At 32.5% G+C, this 23,410-nt stretch overlaps 1 protein-coding gene across 1 annotated transcript in view; it reads left to right on the top strand.

Annotated features, from left to right (window-relative positions):
• The window catches only part of ROBO1 (roundabout guidance receptor 1), a 1,084,421-nt gene that overhangs the window by 142,559 nt on the left and 918,452 nt on the right, over positions 1–23,410 (top strand). The window contains exon 2 of the mRNA XM_069475042.1: positions 6,647–6,785. Within this exon, the coding sequence (XP_069331143.1) occupies positions 6,698–6,785 (88 nt within the window). The 5' untranslated portion in view covers positions 6,647–6,697. The remainder of the gene's footprint in view (positions 1–6,646; positions 6,786–23,410) is intronic.

The following is a 23,410-nucleotide window of genomic DNA, read 5'->3' as shown; positions in this document are numbered from 1 at the left end:
TAATATATAAAACAGAATAGGCCGGGCACGGTGGCTCACGCCTGTAATCCTAGCACTCTGGGAGACCTAGGAGGGAGGATCGAGACCAGCCTGAGCAAGAGCAAGACCCCGTCTCTACTAAAAATAGAAAGAAATTAGCGGGCCAACTAAAAATATATAGAAAAAATTAGCCAGGCATGGTGGTGCATGCCTGTAGTCCCAGCTACTCGGGAGGCTGAGGCAGTAGGATCGCTTAAGCCCAGGAGTTTGAGGTTGCTGTGAGCTAGACTGACGCCACGGCACCCTAGCCCGGGAAACAGAGTGAGACTCTGTCTCAAAAAACAAAACAAAACAAAACAAAACAAAAAGAATAGAATGTTTCAATCCCGTAATACTTAAAGGTGTGATTTACTTTGTTTTTATGTGCATGCTATTGTCAAATAATACACTCTTTATAGGAGACGTGACAGTGCTCTGACTTAAAAAGAGTTTGGTAGTGATTTGTCCAGTGCCTTGTCTATTTGAAAGCATTAAACCTGAATTTTTAGAAGGTATTAAACACTTCTGACTTCTTATTTCAAGTGAAATGCACTTCCAATTACAGAGAAACAGTAGTAATTTCTTTGTTGAGTTAGCTAGGCTTATACACACATTATTATTCTAGAGAACTCTAGAGTAAGTGTAGATTAGCCAGTCATTTATAAAAATTACTCAGAGAGAGAGAGAGAGAGAGAGATTTCTTGTTAAGCTTTCTGTTTTATAGCTTGAAATTTTGGAAACAGCACCATACATTATTTTTTTAACCTTCAGTGTCCTGTTCATTACCAAATTGTTGCCTTACTTTTACAATATCTTTAATGCTTATTCCTACTTCTCTTTCCACCAATTAGACATACATGTAAGGTTCTATGCACCATATATATTTCAATATACTAATAATTATGTACGTGGTTTCCTTTATCTTGAGTCACTTTTATCTACAACTTATACAGTTGGTGGAGCTTTATCTTCCCATATAGCCATTATACCACTGATAAGAAAAAAACTTGGAATTTAGTCTCTCATTCAAGACCTTTTGATTCTCTGACATTTTGATAGTGTTGTAAGAAATATACCAGAGTTGGCTCCAGTTCACTTTATTTGCTATGTGTTTCATGCAGACAAGTCTCTTAAAGATTCTGAACTTGCATTCTCACATGAAAGATAATATTTTATGGCTTATGTTCCTAATATAATTAAATCTGATAGACAATACGTAGGTAAAGGGTTAAGTGCTACATATATATTATTTGCTTTGACTTTTTCACACAAACCTTGCACTGTAGTTTCACTCAGGTACACATCGCACATCTTCTCATTGAACGTCTTTTACCTGCTACTGTAGTGGTGTAACTTCGGTAGTCCCTTTAAACCCTAGCTCAAGCCTGATCGTCTTCCTACCTTCACACTACTTTCTCGCATAACCAACTTAATCCTTTTTATATTTGTCACTCACATATAATACATTATTTGGTACTCTGACACGAAGAGAGCATATTTGTTTTATACCTATCTGACTTACCACAGCCTGGCACAGAGCTGTCCAAAATTATTTATTATTTGTCTAATTATAAGTCCCATAAATCTACTTTTTGCATTCTTAATTATTTTTTTTAAATTCCAGAACATTACAAAGATTGATTTAAATAGAGATCTTGTAAACTGTTATCTCTTTTCTTATACAATGTTAGTTTCTTTAATGCAAAATCATATAAACATTCTTAGGGCTTCAACAATAGGCACACTATATATCTGTCCATGAGAAAAGTGTTCTTGTATTTGTAGGGTGTAACGATTTTACTTGTTGAATTCATTATATATTCAATACTCAGAAAGCATTTAAATACAGTTATATCATATTCTTTACTAAAATTGATCATCTCTTAATATGTCAAAAAATAAGATTTTAAATAAGAGGTTAGTATATTTGCCAATAAGGTTATATCCTAATTTGGGGTACTTTCAAATTGAGAGTGGACTCTTAAAGATCAAAATTTCAGGGTATTTATAAAGAATTGATAAGTTGGACTTCATTAAAATTAAAAACTTTTGCTCTGTTAGAGACATTGTCAAGAGAATAAAAAGACAAGCCACGGACTAGAATATTTCAAAATACTTTTTGTCAGATATATCTGCTAAAAGACTCCTTCCAAACATAGAAAAACAATATAAAGAACTCTTAAAAACTTAACAATGAGAAAACAAAAATTGTGATTAAAAAATGGGCCAAAGACTTAACAAACACCTCACCAAAGAAGATAAACGGATGACAAATAAGCCACTGAAAAAGTACTCCACATCATATGTTATCAAAATGTAAATTAAAAACACTACATACCTCTACACACCTATGAGAATGGCCAAAATCCAGAACATGGTAACATCAACTGCTGGCAAGAATGTTGAGCAACAGGAACTCTTATTCCTTGCTGGTGGAAATGCAAAATGATATTGCAACTTTGGGAGACAGTTTGACAGTTTCTTAAAACACTAAACATAGTCTTACCATGTAATCCAACAACCACACTAGTTGTGTTATTTACCTAGATGAGTTAAAAATTTATCTCCACACAAAAACCCACGCAGGATATTTGTAGCAGTTTTAGTCATAATTGCCAAAACTTGGAAGAAACAAAGGTGTCCTTCGGCAGGTTAATGGATAAACAAACTGTGGTACATACAAACAGTGGAATATTAGTACTAAAAAGAAATAATCTATCAAGCTATGAAAAAAAATGAAGGAAACTTAAATGTGTATTATTAAATGTGAAAGAATCCAGTCTTAAAAGGCTACATACTGTATGATTACAATTGTAAGACCTTCTGGAAAAGGCAAAATAACATAGCCAGTAAGAAGACCAATCGTTGCGAGGGAGTAGGGAAAGGAATAAATAGATGAAATTACAGAGGATTTTTAGGACAGTGAAACTATTCTATATGATACTATGATGGTGGATATGTGTCATGTACATATGTTCAAACTCATAAAATGCACAACAACAAGTGTAAACCTTAATGTAAACTATGGACTTTGGGTGATAATAGTGTGTCAATATAGGTTCATCAGTTTTAACAAATGTACCATTCCAATGAGGGTTGTTGATAATGAGGGAGGCTATTCATGTGTGAGGGAAGGGGATATATGAGAAATCTCTGTGCCTTCCATTCAATTTTGCTGTAAACTTAAAGCTGCTCTAAAAATTAAAATCTATTTTAAAAACTTCAAAGAATCAAAGTGATGTGTGTACAGTAGAAATAATGCAGTCACCATTCCAGATCTGTGGGTGCTACCTTAAAATTAAGTTATCATTAGTCACTTACTGGATAAATTCTCAGAACTATCATGAGGTAGTGAAAATTTATTTGTTGAATATTCATATAAAAATATTATCGAAATTTGAAATAAAAACTGCTGACTGAATAATGTAACTTGGAGAAATTCACTCAACTATACGAAGTTATTTTATTTTCAAGTTTGTTTGTGATTATTGCATTCATTTTAAAGTAAAAATGTGCTTGTTTTATCAGGACCTTTGTTTTATCAACAATATCCTATTATAAATAAGCTACATGTAATTATTAATGAAATACAGTTAAAATATAATTAACCACAGATATCAATATCTCAATTTCAATAAATACACTATAAAGTTTCATTTAACAAATATAGTCATTCCAAATTCTGAAATAATAATCAAGTCATAAAGAGCCACTAGATTTATACATGATTTTACTTACATCAAGAGCTGAAATAAAACTGCTTATGCACATTGAAGAAATTAAAGATCTAGAGTTTATTCCAAAACAGGGACTGTGGTTTTTAGGATTCAGAGCAATCAGTTACAGAGAGGAAAAATCTGACAAACTCCCTAGGCAAGCAGCAACCAAGAAGATAGGGCAATTATTGTATCAAAACCTAGTCAAGCAGAAACAACCATTAGGCAGTATACTTATATATTTTCTCTGGAAGAACTAATCATTTCTACTTCACTGAAAAATGTGACTATAAGCCAAAACATTCAATGGATAACCCTGAAAAGGAGACTTTGGACAAATTAACAGCTGCATAGTATGGTCTAAAAAGTAGAAATATTCATCTAGGCTTGTGCTTATCTGTAAATCTAATCTACTATCATTTGACTCTTAGATAAAGCATGGAACATAATAGGGGTATATAATGTCACTTATGAGTAAGTGGACATATGAGTAAGTAACATAGTAGGATAAGGAGTGTTACAACAACAGTAGCCCAAGGCAAAATAAATATGAAACTATAGTAACCAAGAATATTTCTTTGAGGCAAGTTTCTACCTCAGGAGTTGCTTGTAGAATTCTGGAGAGAAGAAATAATCCCCAAATATCTTATGTGAGGTCGGGTGACTGTAGCTGTTTGGCAGGAGAATTAGGCATCTCTCCTGAAAGAACACTTGGCAAACTAACTCTGTGATAAGTACTAAAATAAGGCCAACTCAACTTAAATAGACAAATTGACAACAGGTATGTTCTAATAAACCTACAGAATTAAGTGAATCGTCCTTTTTTTTGAGTTGTCATTCTGAGTGTTACAAAAATGAATGATACATTCTTTTTATGGCTAAGTAGTACTCCATGGTATATACATTTTCTTAATCCACTCATGAATTTATGGGCACTTAGGTTGATTCCACATCTTTGCAATTATGAATTGTGCTGCAGTAAACATTCGAGGGCAGATATCTTTTTGATAAAATGACTTCTTTTCCTTTGGGTAAAAATCCAACAGTAGGATTGGTAGATTGAATGGTAGGTCTCCTTTTAATTCTTTGAATCTCCATACTGTTTTCCATAGAGGTTGTACTAATTTGCAGTCCCACCAACAATGTATAAGCATTCCTTTCTCTCTGCATCTACTCCAGCATCTATTGTTTTTGAACTTTTTAATAAAAGCCATTCTGGAACTGGAGACCATTATCCTAAGTGAAGTATCTAAAGAATGGAAAAATAATGGCCACATGTACTTGCTATTAAATTGGAACTAACCAATGAGCACACATGTGCACAGAGGGAGGTAAAACTCAGTGGAAATCAAGCATGGGGCACCAGGGAGGAGGGGAAAGGCGAAAACCTACCTAATGGGTACAATGAACACTATCTGGGTGGTCTGCCACACTTATAGCCCCTGACTCAAGCATTACAAAAGTGACTCATGTAGCCAAAAATATTTGTACCCCTGTAATATTTTGAAATTAAAAAAAAAATGAATGATAGAAGCTTATTTTTCTTTTGGGACCAACTACTTTTTATTTAGTACTAGATCTAGTTATCTCTTAATGTTTTTGACTAATATTCTGTTAAATTAATAAGTCTTTTTACTTCCCAAGTCTCAAATCTAATAAATTGCCATGTTACACAAAGTATACTTGCATAACATCACATATCTGACTCCCATCCCATTTTGACCTTTGCCAATGTCCTTTGTAAGCATTCATTATAAGTTTCTATGCTATTTTTATGGTCTCTATGCCAGTTTTCCTCAAAATTATTTTATCCTTCATATTCCTACAGAGTTATCTTCTAACTTGTTTAGAGCATATTATTATCTATTATTAAACTCTATAGTGATTCTTCATTTCGTATCTTTATGCCCCATATTACATTTTCAATTTTCTACTACTTTATATTCTGGCAAACTCTATCATCCAGCCAAATAATAATTTCCCTTACAGTACCCGATATATTATGCCATTGGAATATATATACACCATGAAATTTATATATAGTATATACATCATGGAATACACACACATACACACACATGCACACACATCATTTTACTTTGATATTTAGTTATACTGTTCTCTCATTCTGAAAAGCATTTTTTAATCTCCACTTATTAAATATTATTACTATCCCATATCTCAAAATGCCACTTCTTCAGTATAAGTTTGGTTAGTTTTCCCAGGCAAAACTAGACATCTGCTTGTATCCCTGTAGTTTTATTCTGGTATATGTTAGAGTCATTTTGGTGTCAAAAGGCCTCACTGATTATAAGATTTTATTCTTGTAAGGAACTATCTTTCTGTATCTTTTATGGCTGATATAGAGTGTCTTGTACAGAATAGACCATGTAGTAAGTATTTTTTGAATTTTTTTGTGAATTCACATGATTAAAGTGGCCTCAAGTTGTTTATGCACCTGGGTGTTTTCTGTGGTATCACCAAAGTAGCATAGTGCCTGACTCACTCACTATATGTAGTTTGTAAATATTTGGTTAATGAATAAACTGCAGTGTTTTCTAAATGGGATGTGACTAAATTGGTGGGAAATCGAAGTAAAAACACTTATTTGGCATCCCCTAAAAGAGAAAACCAAGAAATCATTTATTAATAATGTCTGACTGAAAATAAATTTTCAGAATTAATAAATAGCCCATTCATTGAAAATATATCATGAAATATATTCTATACAAGCATATTTATTATAAATTATTTTTATTTTTTAACTTCAATTCTTTAACTATTGTAAAATAGTTTTATCATTTCAAATCCATTTGAACTACGTTTTTCACAAAATACTTTAAACATTCTCTTTATCTCTCAACATAGTTAACCATTAGAAAAATAATAATTTGATTTTTTTATCTCCCCAGATAACACATATCTGTGTCACTGGCTGGGTGTAATGCAAGGAAGGGACAAAGATGAAATGGAAACATCTTCCTTTTTTGGTCATAATATCACTCCTCAGCTTGTCAAAAAATCACCTATTTCCAGCCCAGCTTATTCCAGGTAAGTACTATATATTTGTTTCATCAATATTAATCAATATTCCTTCCTTGCTTTAAATTTATTTTTTATTGTGTGTATTATAAAACAAATTTGTTTTCTTTGGAATTTGTAAGTCTGCGTGAATGTCTTCTTGTGTATGTGTGCTGATAAATTTCAGAGATCAAATGATTATTCTTGAATACAGAGAACCTTACTAATTCTCAAAAGGAACAGAAAATTGAGAAAAATTCACTCTTGCTGAAATAGGGAATTATTATATTAACTAAGTGAATTAGTGTGGTGGAAGAGCAACTACAGTAGGGAAAATATGTGTAATACAGAAAGAAAAACAAAATCCCAATGCATGTCAGCACCATAGAAAAGGAACATCAAAAACAGTGAAACGTTTAACACTGAAATGCCTTTAGAGTAGTGACAAGTTAATTAACAGGCTGAACAATGTCAGAATCAAAATGCAGCATGCTAATGTGTCACTACCATAGTTACCATTGTTTTGGGAGAAGTTAGAAATCTGTTTCCTTGAAGTCATAATTTTATTAATGGTACAAGAATAACATGTCTGTAAACTGTTTTATTTAAACTATTTTATAGGAATTGACTAAACCCAATATTCTGGTAGTGAACAATGGAATAATATATTGATTAACTAAACAAAATATAATTTCAAGTTTCCTCTTAAATAAAACTGGGGAAAATTGTAGTTAATTTGGATATATCTAATATGTCATCATAATTTAGCCAAGTTAATCATAAAAGAATGGCATATGATGTTTCATTAGACCAAACTATGAAGCTTCATTTTTGTTTACTTATTGTATTTATTTTTATATTCAGCAATTATATGTAGCTGATCATGTGTATCCACATGCAATTCAAGGATTTCAAAAAATCTAGGGGCTTCAATTTCTTTCCCTATTGGGGTAAGATTGACAGTTTAACCAAAAAGATAAGGGAGTTGTAAACAAATAAATTGATTTATATTCCTGTTAAATACATTTCCATAGGGTTGAAGTATACAGAAAATGTAATTCTGTTAACAAAGCATATATAGCAACTTTGTACTGAATTAGGTTTACACACTGAAATTACTACATGTTTTTGTTTTTACCCTGTTGCTACATTCCCTTCTCTTGTCACTCCTTTACTGTGTATTGATTAAGATGAGTGTATGCATCAAATATCAAAAACTAACAGTATGAGAAACTGTTATGCATTTTTTAAATATATGGAAAACGCAAAGCAAATATAAGTACAAATGAATTCACTGTTTTGAAGATTATCAGGATAAAGAGGAAACATGAAAGCATTTTGAAAACTACAACTGTAGATGTAGATATAGTTATAATTGTCCTAAACTCTCTGTCCAGCTAAGAACAGCTACAGATCCACAAGTGCAGTCCACTATCTAGTGATTGGGCAGGTAATCAAAACTCAAAATGGTCAAGTGAGGTTTGAACTACCTGTATCTATCTAGTAGAAGAAAGAATGCATGTGTGAGAATATATGGTGGGGAGGTATAAGGTTTATCCAGGGAATAAAAAATATTACCTTTTTATTCAAAAGGATATTGTATTATTTTAGACAAGGCAAATCAATTTGAACATTTAGGTGCAAAAATGACCAAAACTCAGTAATTACTATCTTACATGTAAACACTTTTAAATCTAAAGAGAGCTTAAAGAATATGAATGCATTATCCAATATAATATATAGATGGGTTACAAAGGTGATAGATTGGTTATCAGTTAATTAAAAATATGTCATACAAATTGGTTACTCAGGGCTCATTTGGGGGCAGTATCTTCTTAAAAATAAATAAGGGTACCCCAAAATGGGATGCATAGAGTTAGATGTCTATTTTCTTCAGGACCACAGAGTTCAGGAATTATTCCAAAGTAATTTATCTGTCAAAAGAAATATGCTGTTAGCTTTTCAGAAGGAACACCTGCAGAGTGAAAGCCATTTTCATAACTGCCTCCATCTAGATGCATTGGTTTCAGGCGAGGGAGCTTAGAAAACCTACTGAAAGAACTCATCAGCCTCAGAATGTCCCCTCCATCCCATTAATCTCGGAATGAAGAGAAGTCCAGATTCTTTTTGTGTGGTTGTTCTAGCTTTGCTATATTCATTAGAGACCTTCTATCTGGACTGAATTTAGCATAGCTCAGAGGGAGCAAAAACGGGGTTAGCTTTAAAGATCAAATATCAGTGTCTTTTTAAAAAACATAGTTTCTTATTCAGTTGATTTACTTTCACTCTTTTCCTTGAGAAAAGAACATCCTTTATCTGAAATGTATTTCTTATAATAAAAAAATCTTAGAAAGAAGTCAGATGAATGAGAAAATGTAACATGCTTATGAAAAATAATGAGAAGTATATATTCTATAGTACTTAACTGGGTGAGTTATCATTAGCAGAGGAGTCTACTGGAATAAGATGTCTCAGAGTACAAAATGAAAGAGCCATTAAGAAATCCAACATAATGCAGATTATTTTATTACCAGAACAATAAAGTAGTTTGCAGTCAAACTATGCCCAAATCGCTTGGCATAATTAAATATTAAAACATCATTTGAATATAATGTCTGGAACTGATGTATTTCTCAGCTCAGATTTTATTTTTATATTTTCTATTTTGTCTGTGTATAACACATTCTTAAAACTGTTATTATGTTTTACAATAGTGTATGTAAAGTACTTAAGAAGTGAATTTTAGGGGTGATTGGGCCTCCCCAAACATTTGATTTTTCACCTTCATTGCATATAGATCCCATTGAAACCTGCCTCCTCTTTATTAAAACCACAGGTAGATGTTCATCATGTTAATTTACTAAATCTCTAATTCACCTATAAAATATGTTCTTAAACCAAATGAGGTTGTCCCTTGAGGCATACTGTATCAGGGCTATGCCACACCTTTATTTAATTTCTACTGGAAAAGAATCTGGCAGATGCCAGTCTTTACATTTTGAATATCTCCCTTTTATTGCAACAGATGTCAAGAAGACAATGAAAGGCAAATGTTAAACGATATGTTTTAAAAGTATGCATTTCACTTATACTGGAATTGAACTGAAAATTTGAAGAACGTCTATGGTAAAAAATAAAAAAACGGTTGAATTCTAGGTTAATATTGCAAGATTTTAAATGGAAATACATAGAAGAAAAGCCCACAAGGTTATATTTTTATTTGAATAAATCAAACAGCCCACTTTAAATTTAAGCATGATTTATTCTTTTTCTCTCCATTCTCTAAATGTGTAGCAGTGTCTTCCTTCATTAAAGATACAGGTGCAAGACAGGGTTATTTCCTTTTGCCCTGCCTCATGTCGACAAGCCTCTAGTGTGAAGTTTTCTGAAATGATTTACTGCTTGCCTGCCCCACCCATACATTCACCACAATTTCAGTACCTTGCTGTTCTGCCCAAAGGATAAAGGAAGGAGCTGTTATCTGGGTTTGATTTAAAAAGGAAAAAAAAATCCTTATGTAATGTTCTAGAAATAATGAAATCATAATAATAAAAATCTCCATACATTCCTAATTTGTGGGGTTTTTTTTGTTTTTGTTTTCATATGCTAAATGCATTTTGAATAAACTTCAGGAATTATTTCAGGGTTTTAAAAATCTCCTTTATATATGAAAACAAATTGAAAGTAAATTTTTGGAATCTAAATGTGACAATCTTTAAGCATTTCCTTTGAAATACTTTATTTAATAAATAATGTTGCATGCATGCTTCTTACGAAGTTTTTTATCCATAGGAATAGTTTTTTACAAAAGTTGTATTTGGTTTCTACAGCTGAGTAATCATGGACAATAACTAGAAAATTAACATATTATTTAGAATCTATAGAAATGGCTTGCTCATACCCAAACTTTTAACTGAACTGACTATTGAGAAATTAATTACTTATTTTAAAAACATAAAAAGTTACTAGTACAATATAATATTTAGGTATAAAAGTACTTTAACATGTATTTAACTTTTACAATTGTGCAATGATAGAGGCATTGTACTCAAAAGTAATTTGATTTTACATGCTACTTGACAAATCTGCATGACTAGGGAATTATTTTTCAGTACATTTTCCATAGAGTTTTTTGGAAACACCTGACATGTTTATTAAAAATATAGTTTCCTAAGGCCCATAGCAGAGTGACTGAAATAAAGAGCCTAGATTTGAAGCCCAGGAATCTACAATTTTACAAATATCTAAAATTATTTAACACAGAAAATTTAAAACCACTGCTTTAGACAATGTTCAAATTGATTTTTTAAAAATACCAAAAATGTTGAATATCCTTAAAGAATGTGTATTCTCTGAGGATGGGTCTTCATGAGAAAGAAATAAAAGTATTTGGAGATATTTATTTCCTGTATCTCAAGGATTTGGAGAAGCAGATTTGAAGCCACTGGTGGTTTATTTTGGCTTGTTTTTGCTTGTGTTTCTTGTTATTTTCATCTCATAATAAGACTGCTGTTGGGGCAAAAGGAAAACTTTTGGATAGCTTGCTGAAAAAATCAACTCACAATAAAGCAGATGAATAAAAGAAAATCCATGCAAATTTTATTGTTACCATGTGCACAAGGAGAATATTGATCAATATCCCAATGAGACCCAAATACTTATATACCTTTATTTTAGAGGAGAGGGGGAAGATGGGGAATATAGATAATTCTGTTGAAGGGTAATAAATGATTACTAGGGAGGATGAATAGATATTTGGAAGAATGAATGGATGGAAGGAAACAGATTGACTTTGGAAATTAAACTGAGAGGCGGTTGCTATGTTTAAAATATGTTGGGCCAAGTCTGGTTCCATTCTTCATCTTCTTTCCTGAAATAAATATTGAGACCACAGGGAGGGGAAGGAAAGACAATTATGGTCTTCTTGATGGGTCCCTCTGGTCTTTATGGAGATAGAGGGAAAGCTCTTTCCAACACCTGTTGATTTCTAAGGAAATTTAATTCAAAATATTCTTTATATCAAGGAGTCATATTTTGGGGTAAAATGTCCTATACCCCTTCACTATATTCATGTGACAGCCAACTTGGGAGCTCATTTCAATTAATTTTTAAATTGTTAACAATAAATCATTAAATATGTATTTTTGTAAAAAATGGCAGCATAAAATACTTTTTGTTTTGTTTTGCTTTGGGGTGTGCTATATTGAGCCTGAGTGAGGAAACACTAATTTGGCAGTATTGAAACCGTTTATATTAAAATAATGTAGAGCCACAACATACAAATAGTAATCAAAGTCTGATTTTTATAGAAGTATAGTTATAGCCAGAAGTTACCCAGCCGTTGTTCCTTAACTTCTTTACTTCTATAAGTGGGTAATGCTTAATAGCACTGTCCTCCCTGACAGGGGAAAGATCTGTGACTTTCCCTACTACTTCTAGAGATAGGATTGCCATTATAAAGCCCAAAGACCTGTGTTTCTATAGTCAACATGGCTATTTTAAAGCCTATAGATAGGATTGCCATTATAAAGCCCAAAGACCTGTGCTTCTATAGTCAACACTGCTATTTTAAAGCCCAAGACTTGTGCTTCTCTTGATAATGTTACTATCATCAAGCCTATGAATGCCCTTTGAAGTATTTTTTAGACTCTGCATTCGGGGGTCCCACTGAAACCAACTGGACCTGTGCACAGGTGTGGGAATGGATCCAACAGCCTTGAGATCCACCCTACCCAGGAAATCTCCCAACTGAGAAGATAATCTCTGCTTCTCAACCTTATGAGTTCATCCCTCTGCCAATCAGCAGACCCAAATTCCTATCCCTTTTCCACCAAACTATCTTTAAAAACCCTTTAAAAACCCTTTCTCCCAAATTATTACATAGACAGGTTTGAGAAATTCCTCCCATCTCCTCACATGGCACCTATGGTATTAAGCTCTTTCTATTCTGTATCCCCAGCTGTCTCAGTGTATTGGCTTCCTGAGGGGGCAATGAACCTGGTTGGGCTGTAATAGTATCTAATGTAAATATAAATGCTCTTCAGATAAGCTAATGCTCTGCTCCAAAAGGTGCATTTTTCTGTTTTAAATTTACGTTACATATAATGTCCAGCTAATTGCACGTGTAATTTATAGTCATTAAAATTAGCTGTATATTTCATTTTTGAGGTCATTATTTTCTGTATAAGAGTACTCCCATCCATCATTTGTATTTCATATGCTGATATTGAAATCTTAGAAAAACAATGCTAGGAAATTGTTACCAAAAATACCTCTTAATTTATGCTGCTGTTAGCAGAAAAAAACCAAAACTCTGAAAAAATAATTTACAGGGGTTTATTCTGAGCCGAATGTGAGTGACTGGCCTAGAACACATGGCCTCAAGAGGTCCTGAGAATGTGTGCCTTTTACTGAAAGTTTGGTACTTGTTCCTGAGGCTGAATCAGCCAGAATGAAAAACAAGGACTAGTGCTTTGAGGAAAAGGAAAGAGAAGCTTATTAATTTGCCAGCAAATGAGGAGGGCAGCAGACTAATGAGGCAAAGACTGCCATCCTGGCTTTAAACAGAAATCCAGGGCTTTTTAAAGGGTGGGGCAGTTGTGCTGGGTCTGTATGACCAGTGTCACATGTCATGGCTTCAGGTTATTGTTTAACTACAGTTGGTGGTTTCACTTGACCTTATCTCGGTGAACTGTTGAGCCATCTCCTGTGGCTTAAGACACTAGAAAAACAAACAGCAAAGATTTCCCTGCCCCTTACATCACTGGCCCTGGGGGCAAGAATACAGGTTTTAATTCCCAAAGAGGGTGGGGATTTTAAAGAGACAACTCATAAAACGTTTCCTTGCCCATTTTTCTGACTTTTTTTTTGTAAAAGAGCTTTACCTCTGTTACATGCCTACAGTAGCTGGGTAGTTTGGTTTTATACCTTCATGGAGACAGGAATTACAGGTAAGATCCTAAGATCCTAAGTCAATATGTGGAGGACATACACTGGTTTGGCCTGAAGAGGTGGAACATCTCAAAGCAGGTGAGGGGACTTACAGATTATAGGTGGGTTTAAAGGATCTTTGACTTGTAATTGGTTAAAGAAACTAAGCTTTGTCTAAAGGCTTGGAATGTTTTAACTTAAAATAAGGATATCTGTTAATCAGAGACAAGCTACCAGACATTTACCTAAACTCAAATGATCTGTTAAGTAAATTGATGACCTGCAGATATGAATTGAGCTTTGTCTTACATGGCCTTAGGCCTGTTAACGATTTAGTATATTGTTGCTACAAAGAGTAAGTCCAAAAGGAAGGTGGCATGATGAGGTATATCTGACTTCCCTTCTCCTCATGGCTGGCATCTAGGCTTTAAGGTTTTTCGGGAGTACCCTTGGACAAGAAGGGGTCTATTAAATCTGCTAGGGGCTTAAGATTTTTAGTTCACAGTATAGTTATTTAAATCAATATTACAATTGTATTACAGCTTCAGAGGTATTCAAGAAAGTTTCAAGATCTTTCCAAAATGTTTGCTTTTATAGTTTATTTCTTGTCTCATCATTTTCTGCTTTGTAATCTTAAGATACTACTCCAAAATTCATGAATAAATGAACATAGCATCTTTCTATTGCTCTGTTATAGTCCTTTATTAAAACTCAGTTTCATGAAAAGAAAAATCATAATTTATAGTTTATAGGAACAGAATATCCACTCTTAGAAATATTCCTTAGGAATATTTAAATATTGGAGGACATTCATCAGGGCATATGTATGGGTCATTGTCCTCAGATGCTTTTTTCCTCTTGAGAATAGACATGGTGTCAACAAAATAATTAAGTCAAATTTAATAACTAAGTGACAAATTTAATGATTATTATCTAAAAGCTTAATTATTAAATTAAAAAAAAAACTGTGATCAGTATGGGAATACCATGTTAATAAGAAAGATCATTATCCTAAAGGACTTCAGAGAGGAAAAGCAGACATGTAAGTAATTTGAGTTCCTATCTTACATGCTTATAAAACTTATTGACAGATATAATATAGACTAGGCCCAGAATAAAAACTTGAGGAGGGCATGGAAGACTTCACAGAACAGGTAAACAAGAATATAAGAAACCATTGAAAAGTTCACATTTATTATGTGCCTACTGAGGGCTAGGCACTTTGATGGACACTATAGCTTTAGGAGTTTTACAAGGTTGAAAATTGGCAAGTGGGAAAGAGAATCCCAGGCGCCTGCCAAGATGCTGAGATAATAATATAAGAAGAGCTCTTGTTTAGTTTGGTAGGAAAAAAAGGTGCACATTAAAGGATGTATGGAAATGTTCTCAGAGAGTGAGACTTGAAGTTCAATCCTGAGAAGCCTTTCATAGTATGCTAAGCAGCTTTAACTATAAACTCTGGTCAATAGGGTGGAATGAGAGAGTTTAAGCAGGGAAGTAACCTAATAAGACTATTTTAAAATATTAATTCCAGTGGAAAAATCGTATATTTGTTTCTTTTATATTAATTTAGTAATTCAACAAATGTTTATTTAATACCTATTTTTTCAAAGTTTTCTTATAAATTTGGGGGAGACAGGTGAATGAGGCAGGTTTGGTGTCTTTTTTGTGGAGGAAATAACTTAAAAACCAATTACACATCTAATTTTCTAATTATAATAAATTATGATAGAAAGAAGAAAAAAAACTACTGGAGTTATTTAAATGTGTAATTGATATTTAAAAGAGTAAAGAATAGATAGGAATTATTCTCTGAATGTTTATTGATAAATGAACATACGAATGAGCAGAAAAGGTTGCAGAAAAAAAATATATGGCAAAAGTCTCACTTTGGGTGGGACAATAGAGAGGAAAAAGAGACAGGTTTGGAAAAGTATGTAAAATATAGGATCTGAGAAAATGGTGATAATGGAAAATGAGAAGAAAGGAGAGAGATGTTAAGAATGACTGCAAGATATCATTCGTAGGGGACTGGCCAATGGTGATATTTTCAACAAAATGAAACAGATGCATAATGCCACATTGTGATTAGATTTAATATGTGTTTATCATATATGATGTACAAAATATAATTACTTATAAATATCAAATAGAAAATATATGAGAATGATAGTTACAGTACTAACATTTGATTTAGAACCATTATTTAGTTTAAATTTTTTGATTAACTTAAATTCATAATGAATTAAAAATGCTATTTAAAGTTATCATGCTCAGATTTATATATGTATGCATTTGTATATATTATTTACTATAGTGCCTTGTATTGATATTAACACTAGTAGAATTTTCCAGACAATTAACCAAGGTAAAGGTAACACTCATAAGCTTAACATTACAACAAAACTATGGAATAAATGGTTGTGAATGTATCTGCTCTATATGGTTTATTTTCTCAGTGTAACTGCTTTGCTCAAGATTTTTACCCCATATTTGTTTACTGAAATAGATACCTTTAAAAAATTCTTTGATTATTATATATTTCTTGGCCTTTTATTTAAATACATATGTGTATATTTAATATTTATGTAGGTAGGTATTGCAAAGGATTTGAGATTCTATCAATAGAAGTGTCAAGTCTTGAAAGAGAACAAATACTTAAGGGAAAATAAAACCAGTGTTTTCGTTACTTTCTAGAGACTATCAATCAGTTCAAGATGAGAGCTTAATAACTAGAGAAATTGCCAGCTGTACTTTGGCGCCATGCCTCTTTATTAGCCTTGGCCTTCTTGTAAAGCTTTATTTAATTGTTTAAGTAGATGGAAGCAAACTAACAGACACAGGCAGTTACAAGACACTCAATGAAGAAGCTCATGTTTGTAATCTAGCTGTAGAGCCCAGGACCATTCTACTTTGATGATATGGCCTTTGTGATGAACCTGGCTGGAAAAATCCCATGTGCCACACGGTTCACCTAATTAAGCCATCAGAATGCATTGCAGCAAACACAGTGCCTCATATGGACTGGTAAAAGTAATTTTTATTCCTCTATTGCTTGGTTAATAGAAAGAGATGCTAACCTAGATTATGACTGATAGAAGCTATATGGTACAGCTGTTGTAATTATGCCTGTGAGTAGAGAAAGCCTGTGGTAAAAAATTCTCTATTTGCCTGAGACACTGTCATTACTTCATTCAACTATTTTCCCCTGGATTTCTCAGTGTGCTTTCATTTATTCTGCTTTCTCTTATTGCTTCCATCTTTCCTCTATCTATGTGTACCTGCCCTCTGTTATATAAACAGACAAGACCTCTGCCATGATTTCACATGGAAAAATTGCTTTGAACATGGTCTCCTTTATTGATTCAATAATTCATAAATAAAATAGGTATTCTTGACTAATAAAATAAGAAAAATATATTAATAACTTGACATGAGAATAAGTTAAATTCATGGGCTTTGAAAATATAAAAACATGTTAGAACCGGCCTTCTCTCCAAAAGGGTATCCTCTGAAAATTTTGAAAGATGTGATTATATATAGAGAGAGAGACTATATATATATAGACATATATATATGGTATGTCACAATATGTGTGTGCATATACAAATATAAAAATATATGTATGCATATATATTTTAATTCATATATATATAAAATAGGTATATGTATAAAACAGTATTTGTGTTTTCATTCTAAAATATGTATATAAGTCTAGTTAATATTCATAAATTGATATAAAGGTAAGAAATTTTTATCTTCTTTAAAGATAAGATTTATTATGACCTGACATTTTTTCACCAGTGTTATTAGTCATTCCCTAAATCACCAAGTTACTAGAATGATGTATCTACACAAATGAGTGAATTTCTTGTATATGAAAATAATTCTATAGAAATATACAACATAGTTTCTCATTTTTCTAAATAGCTTTTCAACTTGATTTTATGTTTACCCTGTAGAGTCATAGCTTGACATGTGGGTAGGAGGGGAAACTTCTTTGCCCTGGAAGGTTCACTGAAAGATCAACTTACAGTAAGGCAGATTAATAAGAGAAAGATTAATTTACCCTAAACATGGGAAGAATCACAGAGAGATTATCTAATATCCCAATGGTGTCCAGAAATTTATACACCCTCATTTTAGAGGGAAGGGGCAGATGAGGAATATAGGTAATCCTGTTTAGGGTCAGTAAATGGTTGCTAGGGAGGATGAATAGATTCTTGAGAGAATGAATGGATGGGGGAAAGAGATTGACTCATAAATGACTCTTTGGAAATTAAATTCCTATCAGAGACAGGTATTATATTTAAAACTATTTGGGCCCAGTCTGGTTGCATTCTTAATCTTCTTTCCTGTAATATAGTGAGATAGCAGGGAGGGGAAGGGAAGTTGATTTTTCTTTCTGGTGGGTCTGGGTTTTTATGAAGAAAGAGGGAAAGTCCCTTCCAGTACGTATTGATCTCTAAAGGCCTTTAATTCAAAATACTCTTTATACCAAGGAGTCATATTTTGAGCTGAAATTTCCTAAGCTCCTTCAATACCATTTTGCATCCCCACAAACAATGAATAAAAGTTTCTGTTGCTCTGCATCCTTGCCATTGTTGCAGAGTTTTGGATTTTAGCCATTCTAGTACGTCTATAGAGGTATCTCATTGTATTACTTTGCAATTCTTTAATAGCATATGATGTTGTTAAGCTTATTTGCAATCTATATTTCTTTATTGGAGAGGTGTTTGTTCAGAATTCTTGTCTACTTTTTAGCTGGCTTGGTTGATTTATTATTGTTGGGTTTTAGGAATTGTTTGTATATTTTGGATACAAATCCATTATCATATATATGTCTAGAAAATATTTTCTTCCAATATGTAGCTTATCCCTTTATTCTCCTTATGTTATCTTTTGCAGACCAAAAGTTTTTCATTTTTATAAAGTCTAACTTACCAGAATTTTTCAGTTCATGGTTCATGCTTTTGATGTTATACCTAAAAACTCATTACCAAACCCAAAGTCACATAGGTTTTCTCCTAACAACTTTTAAATATATATTTTCCCTTTTCTCATAAAATATTTTAATTTAAATATGTGGGATTATAGCCTCCTTGTAATGTTTTCAGTGTAAATAAATGATATTGGAAAGGATGTCTTCAGTGGCATTAATATATTAAATCAGAATCAAATGTGAAAATGATAATATTCATATTATTTTTGTCAGTATTAACAATAAAAAAGCTATTTATTTTACATATCAATTGGAAATGATATTGTCTCATGACAAAATGAATTCTTCACATCTTAAAATATTAAAATGAAGCTAAAACAAGACAAATAAAAATTAAGATTGAAAGGTAGACAAGAGACAATTTATGTAAAAAGAAAACATGGTTAAGAAACCAGGAGTTTAGTGAGGATATGAAGACCATTCAGAAGTGTTATTTGGGTGAAAAAAAATTTATGTTGGCCAAGTGTTTAACGTACTTTACATGCATGGGGCCAGCTCTGCAGTCTATAGAATGGTCTGGAAATTGGTTTTTTTAATGATGATTTTTTCAAGTTTCAATCATAAATTTTAAAATCAATCTTTTTCTCAATTTATTTTCTAATTATTTGTATCCTGTTGTTTCTTTTAAAGATGAGTTGTCTTTTTCTCCCATTTTACTTTTTAAGCTTTTATCAATTGTGTATAGGAATAGCAATTCTAACAGACTGTTTTATTTATAGTAAATAAGTTGGGATATATTATTCAAGAGCATTGGCTTTAATCTCAAACTTACTTGAATTCTCTACCAGCTGTACAAAATGTGTGAAGTTGGAAAATTTGCAATGGGTTTTTTAATTTGTTTTGTTTTGTTTTCATAAATAGACAATATTTACTTTGTGATGTGCTTGTGAGATTAAATAAAGACTGCAAAGTATCTAATACAATGAGAACACACTTAATAAATAGCATCTATTATTTTTCAAACACATATTGCTAGTGGTCTTCAGGAAATATGAAGAGGATAGAAAGTTGTAAATAAGTGAAAGATTGTCTGGTGGCTTTGAGCCCAGATGATGATGTCAATGACTGCAACCGAGAATGTTTGGGAAAGAGAGTTGCTTCAGGTGCATGGGGCAATCAGAAGAGAAAACACTATGGCATTAAAAAGATGAATTTTACTGTGGATAATGGATATGAGAATATTAATTACTTTTTCAGAACAGTGAATCTTACACAGTGCTTGAATCCCTTTCAGATGTCTCAGCAGACTTTTTAAAATATAATGTCAGACACAGTGTTTAGTGAGCAGAATATATTAAGCTGTATAGAGAAGTCATAATTTGCTATGACAAACGGATATGACATAACTTCACATCAAATCCAAATCAAAGAACTCAAATTGAACAGAATATGTAGAATTTGCCTTGTAAATATGTAAGAAAGTCAGGTCACAACTGTTAGTTCTACTCAAACAATGACAGACATAATGCTTCAGGGCAAACAAGGAAATGTGTGACAATTTTGAAAGCCGTTTATAGACACTGTGACATATTTTTAGACTATGATGGTGATTTTATCATAATTATTACTATATTGATTAGCATGATGAGTATTTTAAAGCCCTCAAATATGTCACCAAAAATCCTAGTATTTGAAAGCATACCATGGAACAAACAGAAAAATGTTTATCAGTTAATTTTCTTTTTTCCTTAGGGACTTACAGCACTTTCATATTTTTGTGCTCCTGATGAAGTACCTTACAACAAGAAAAATACATACATATAATGCTTAGTTATTTTCATTTCTTTTTTAAAAACACACAAAGACAGAAAGTGTATGCTGATTGCAGAAAATACTTGAAAATCATTGGTCTAGAGAAAATAGAGAACATATAATGAAATGTTAAAAAGTTTACTAGAATTGGCTGAGGAAAAGTTTTGTCTGTTACTGTGCGGTAGGAACATAATTTTTCAGTTTTATCTTGTCTGATTATCAGCATGTACCTTTTTATGTTTGTGTTTAGTCTGTTGTGACTTTTAGAGGAGTTCAATTATTAAAATAAAATTTGATTCATTATCATGATATGTCATAATACCCTTTGATCTCCACAGATGGAAAATAAACCATAGTTTATGAAGAATTATATTTGTTTATTTAACGTTATTATATGGTAGACCTGAGTGGACCAACTTGATGTAAAATCTCACAGACCCACAAATATCAACTAAAAAATTAATAGAAAATAAAACATTGTATTAGAGAATCTGTGATATATATATATATATATATATATATATGTGCCTGATTAAAATAAATAATAAAAAATACAGATGGTTACATTAATATTTGATAGCTGAAATCACCACTGACTTAGTTGAATTTTATAATGATATAAGTTAATTATGGTTTAGATAATAAATTAATGTCGTATTTTGATTGACCACTAAAAAAGAGAAGAAAACTGAAATTTAAGGTAAATGTGTGATTATAAATTAGAACTGTAGTAAAACCTACTACGGTCGTTAAATTGAAATAAAGGCTGGGAAAAGGGTTTAGTGGACAAAACACAAAAACAGGTTGTAACATAGAAAAACAGAATGTATGCAAATGTATGAGCCAATTGAAAAATTATAACCAATGGAACCTGTGTGATCAATATAGTTGAAGTATAGAAATGCTTTATTAAAATCATGAAATATTGACTCCAGAACTGTCGAACATAGTCAGAAATATGTCATTATTTCTTATGAATATATCACATTATATGAAAAACCAAGTCATGCAAAAACAAAATTTATGAGACCCAGGTCAACACAATCACTCTAAAATTTCTTCAAAGGTGTATTTATTATACATTTCTTTTAGTACAGAAAATCCATGAACTCAATGGAAATAAGTAACCGTATGTCTAGAGTTTCCCTGGATAGTCGAATTTCATGCTTAGAGTTCCTACATAACATATATGTTCACTACAGGTTAACCAAAGTCAAATTTCACAGTGTATTGGGACTACATGTTGCTCTCCATGTGGTCTTTATTCAGTAGAATTTGCTGAAATAGTTTTTAAATTATCATATTTTGGGATTTTCATTGATGGAAAGAGACATTTTGACAAGTATTTATTGGATATTTAAGGCAATTTTAATAAGGTGACTCTAACAGATTATCTGGAGAAGCTACAGAATTAAAAAGGTGAACTGTTTTAACCTGGAGCTGAAAGCTAAACCTAATTGAATATGTGGGTAATTTGTCTTGTTCTTTAAATCATCAATTTCATATTTATAATTTAATTAAAGGACTACTTTGTGGAATTTTCCCATGAGAATATTTGCATGATTAATCTGTCTTCGCTGTTACAGTGTTAAACCATTGACATTTGAGGATAAATTTTCTAAGCAAACATTGACAAATTAATAATAAATACAATTAAAGACTGTCATATATCTAACTTACTCTATATTTAATTTCTTGGTACCAAATAATACATTTACCACCAATGTATCCCATTGATTGAGCAATTACTATTTGCTGTTCTCTGCACTTTTATTTAACCCTTAAAACACCTTTATGAAAAAGATTTCCATTTTTTTAAATTTAACTTTATGTTTAATTGGTTTAAGTGTTTACTGTCAGTTCTTTTTTTTTTTTTTATTTCAATAGATTTAGGGGGTACAAGTGGTTTTTGTATATGGATAAATTGTATAGTGGTGAAGTCAGGACTTTTAGTGTATCCATCACTAAATAGTGTAAATTGCACCCAGTAGGTAGTTTGTGATGCCTCACCCTCCTCCCATCCTCCCCCCTTCCAAGTCTCCAAAGTCCATTATACCACTCTGTGCGGCCATATATACCCATTGTTAAGCTCCCACTTTTAAGTGAGAACATGTGGTATTTGTTTTTCCATTCCTAAGATACTTCACTGAAGATTATGGCTTCCGATTCCATCCAAGTTGCTGCAAAAGACATCATTTCTTTCTTTTTATGGCTGAGTAGTATTCCATAGTATATATAGACCACAGTTACTTTACCCATCAGTTGATGGGCTCTTAGGTTGATTCCATACCTTTGCAATTGTGAATTGTGCTTCCACAAACATGAGTGCATGTGTCTTTTTGATATAATGACTTCTTTTCCTTTGGGTAGATGACAATTAGCAGAGCCAGGATTTGAACCCATTTGGGCTTCAGGTTCGGTAATCTTGTCTGTTCTTGGTTCTTGGTGTGCTCTTGGCCGAAGAATGACCAAACACCCCAAAACAAGGCAAGCATAAAATTAAGTTTTTGAGGAAGCACAAGATAGATTTACCAAGCAAGAGTAAGATATAGGTTTACCAAGTAAAAACAAGATACAGTCGCCACAGAACAGCAAACAGATCTCTCTGTCATAACAAAAGGGCTCCAATTATGGTCTGGGGTCTTGTTTTATAGTATCTGGATTGGGCTGTCCTCATCGTTCAGACATTACCATGGAACCACTTTGATGGACAGTTAATGATATGATAATTAGCCTTAGGTTACTCTAGGTCACCTTCCAAATCCTATTGTTCCTGGGCTGCCCCTGCATTCTTTTGCTGGTTAGAAGGGATTCCTCTTTTCACTAGGTGTAGCAGTTGCTCTGGGCAGGATTAAGGTGGGGCAGTACCTGTACTTGTCCTTCTTCTCAAGTGGGGCGATTGCTTGAGAAAGCACCCAGGCAAAACACTCACATTCTTCCTTAAGGAGAGTCTCAGAGTTCCCTTGCTATC

The sequence above is a fragment of the Eulemur rufifrons genome, chromosome 7, assembly GCF_041146395.1.
Source record: "Eulemur rufifrons isolate Redbay chromosome 7, OSU_ERuf_1, whole genome shotgun sequence".
NCBI lineage: Eukaryota > Metazoa > Chordata > Mammalia > Primates > Lemuridae > Eulemur > Eulemur rufifrons.
The sequence above is the reverse complement of the archived record's forward strand: the minus strand, read 5'-3'. Positions and strand labels throughout refer to the sequence as shown.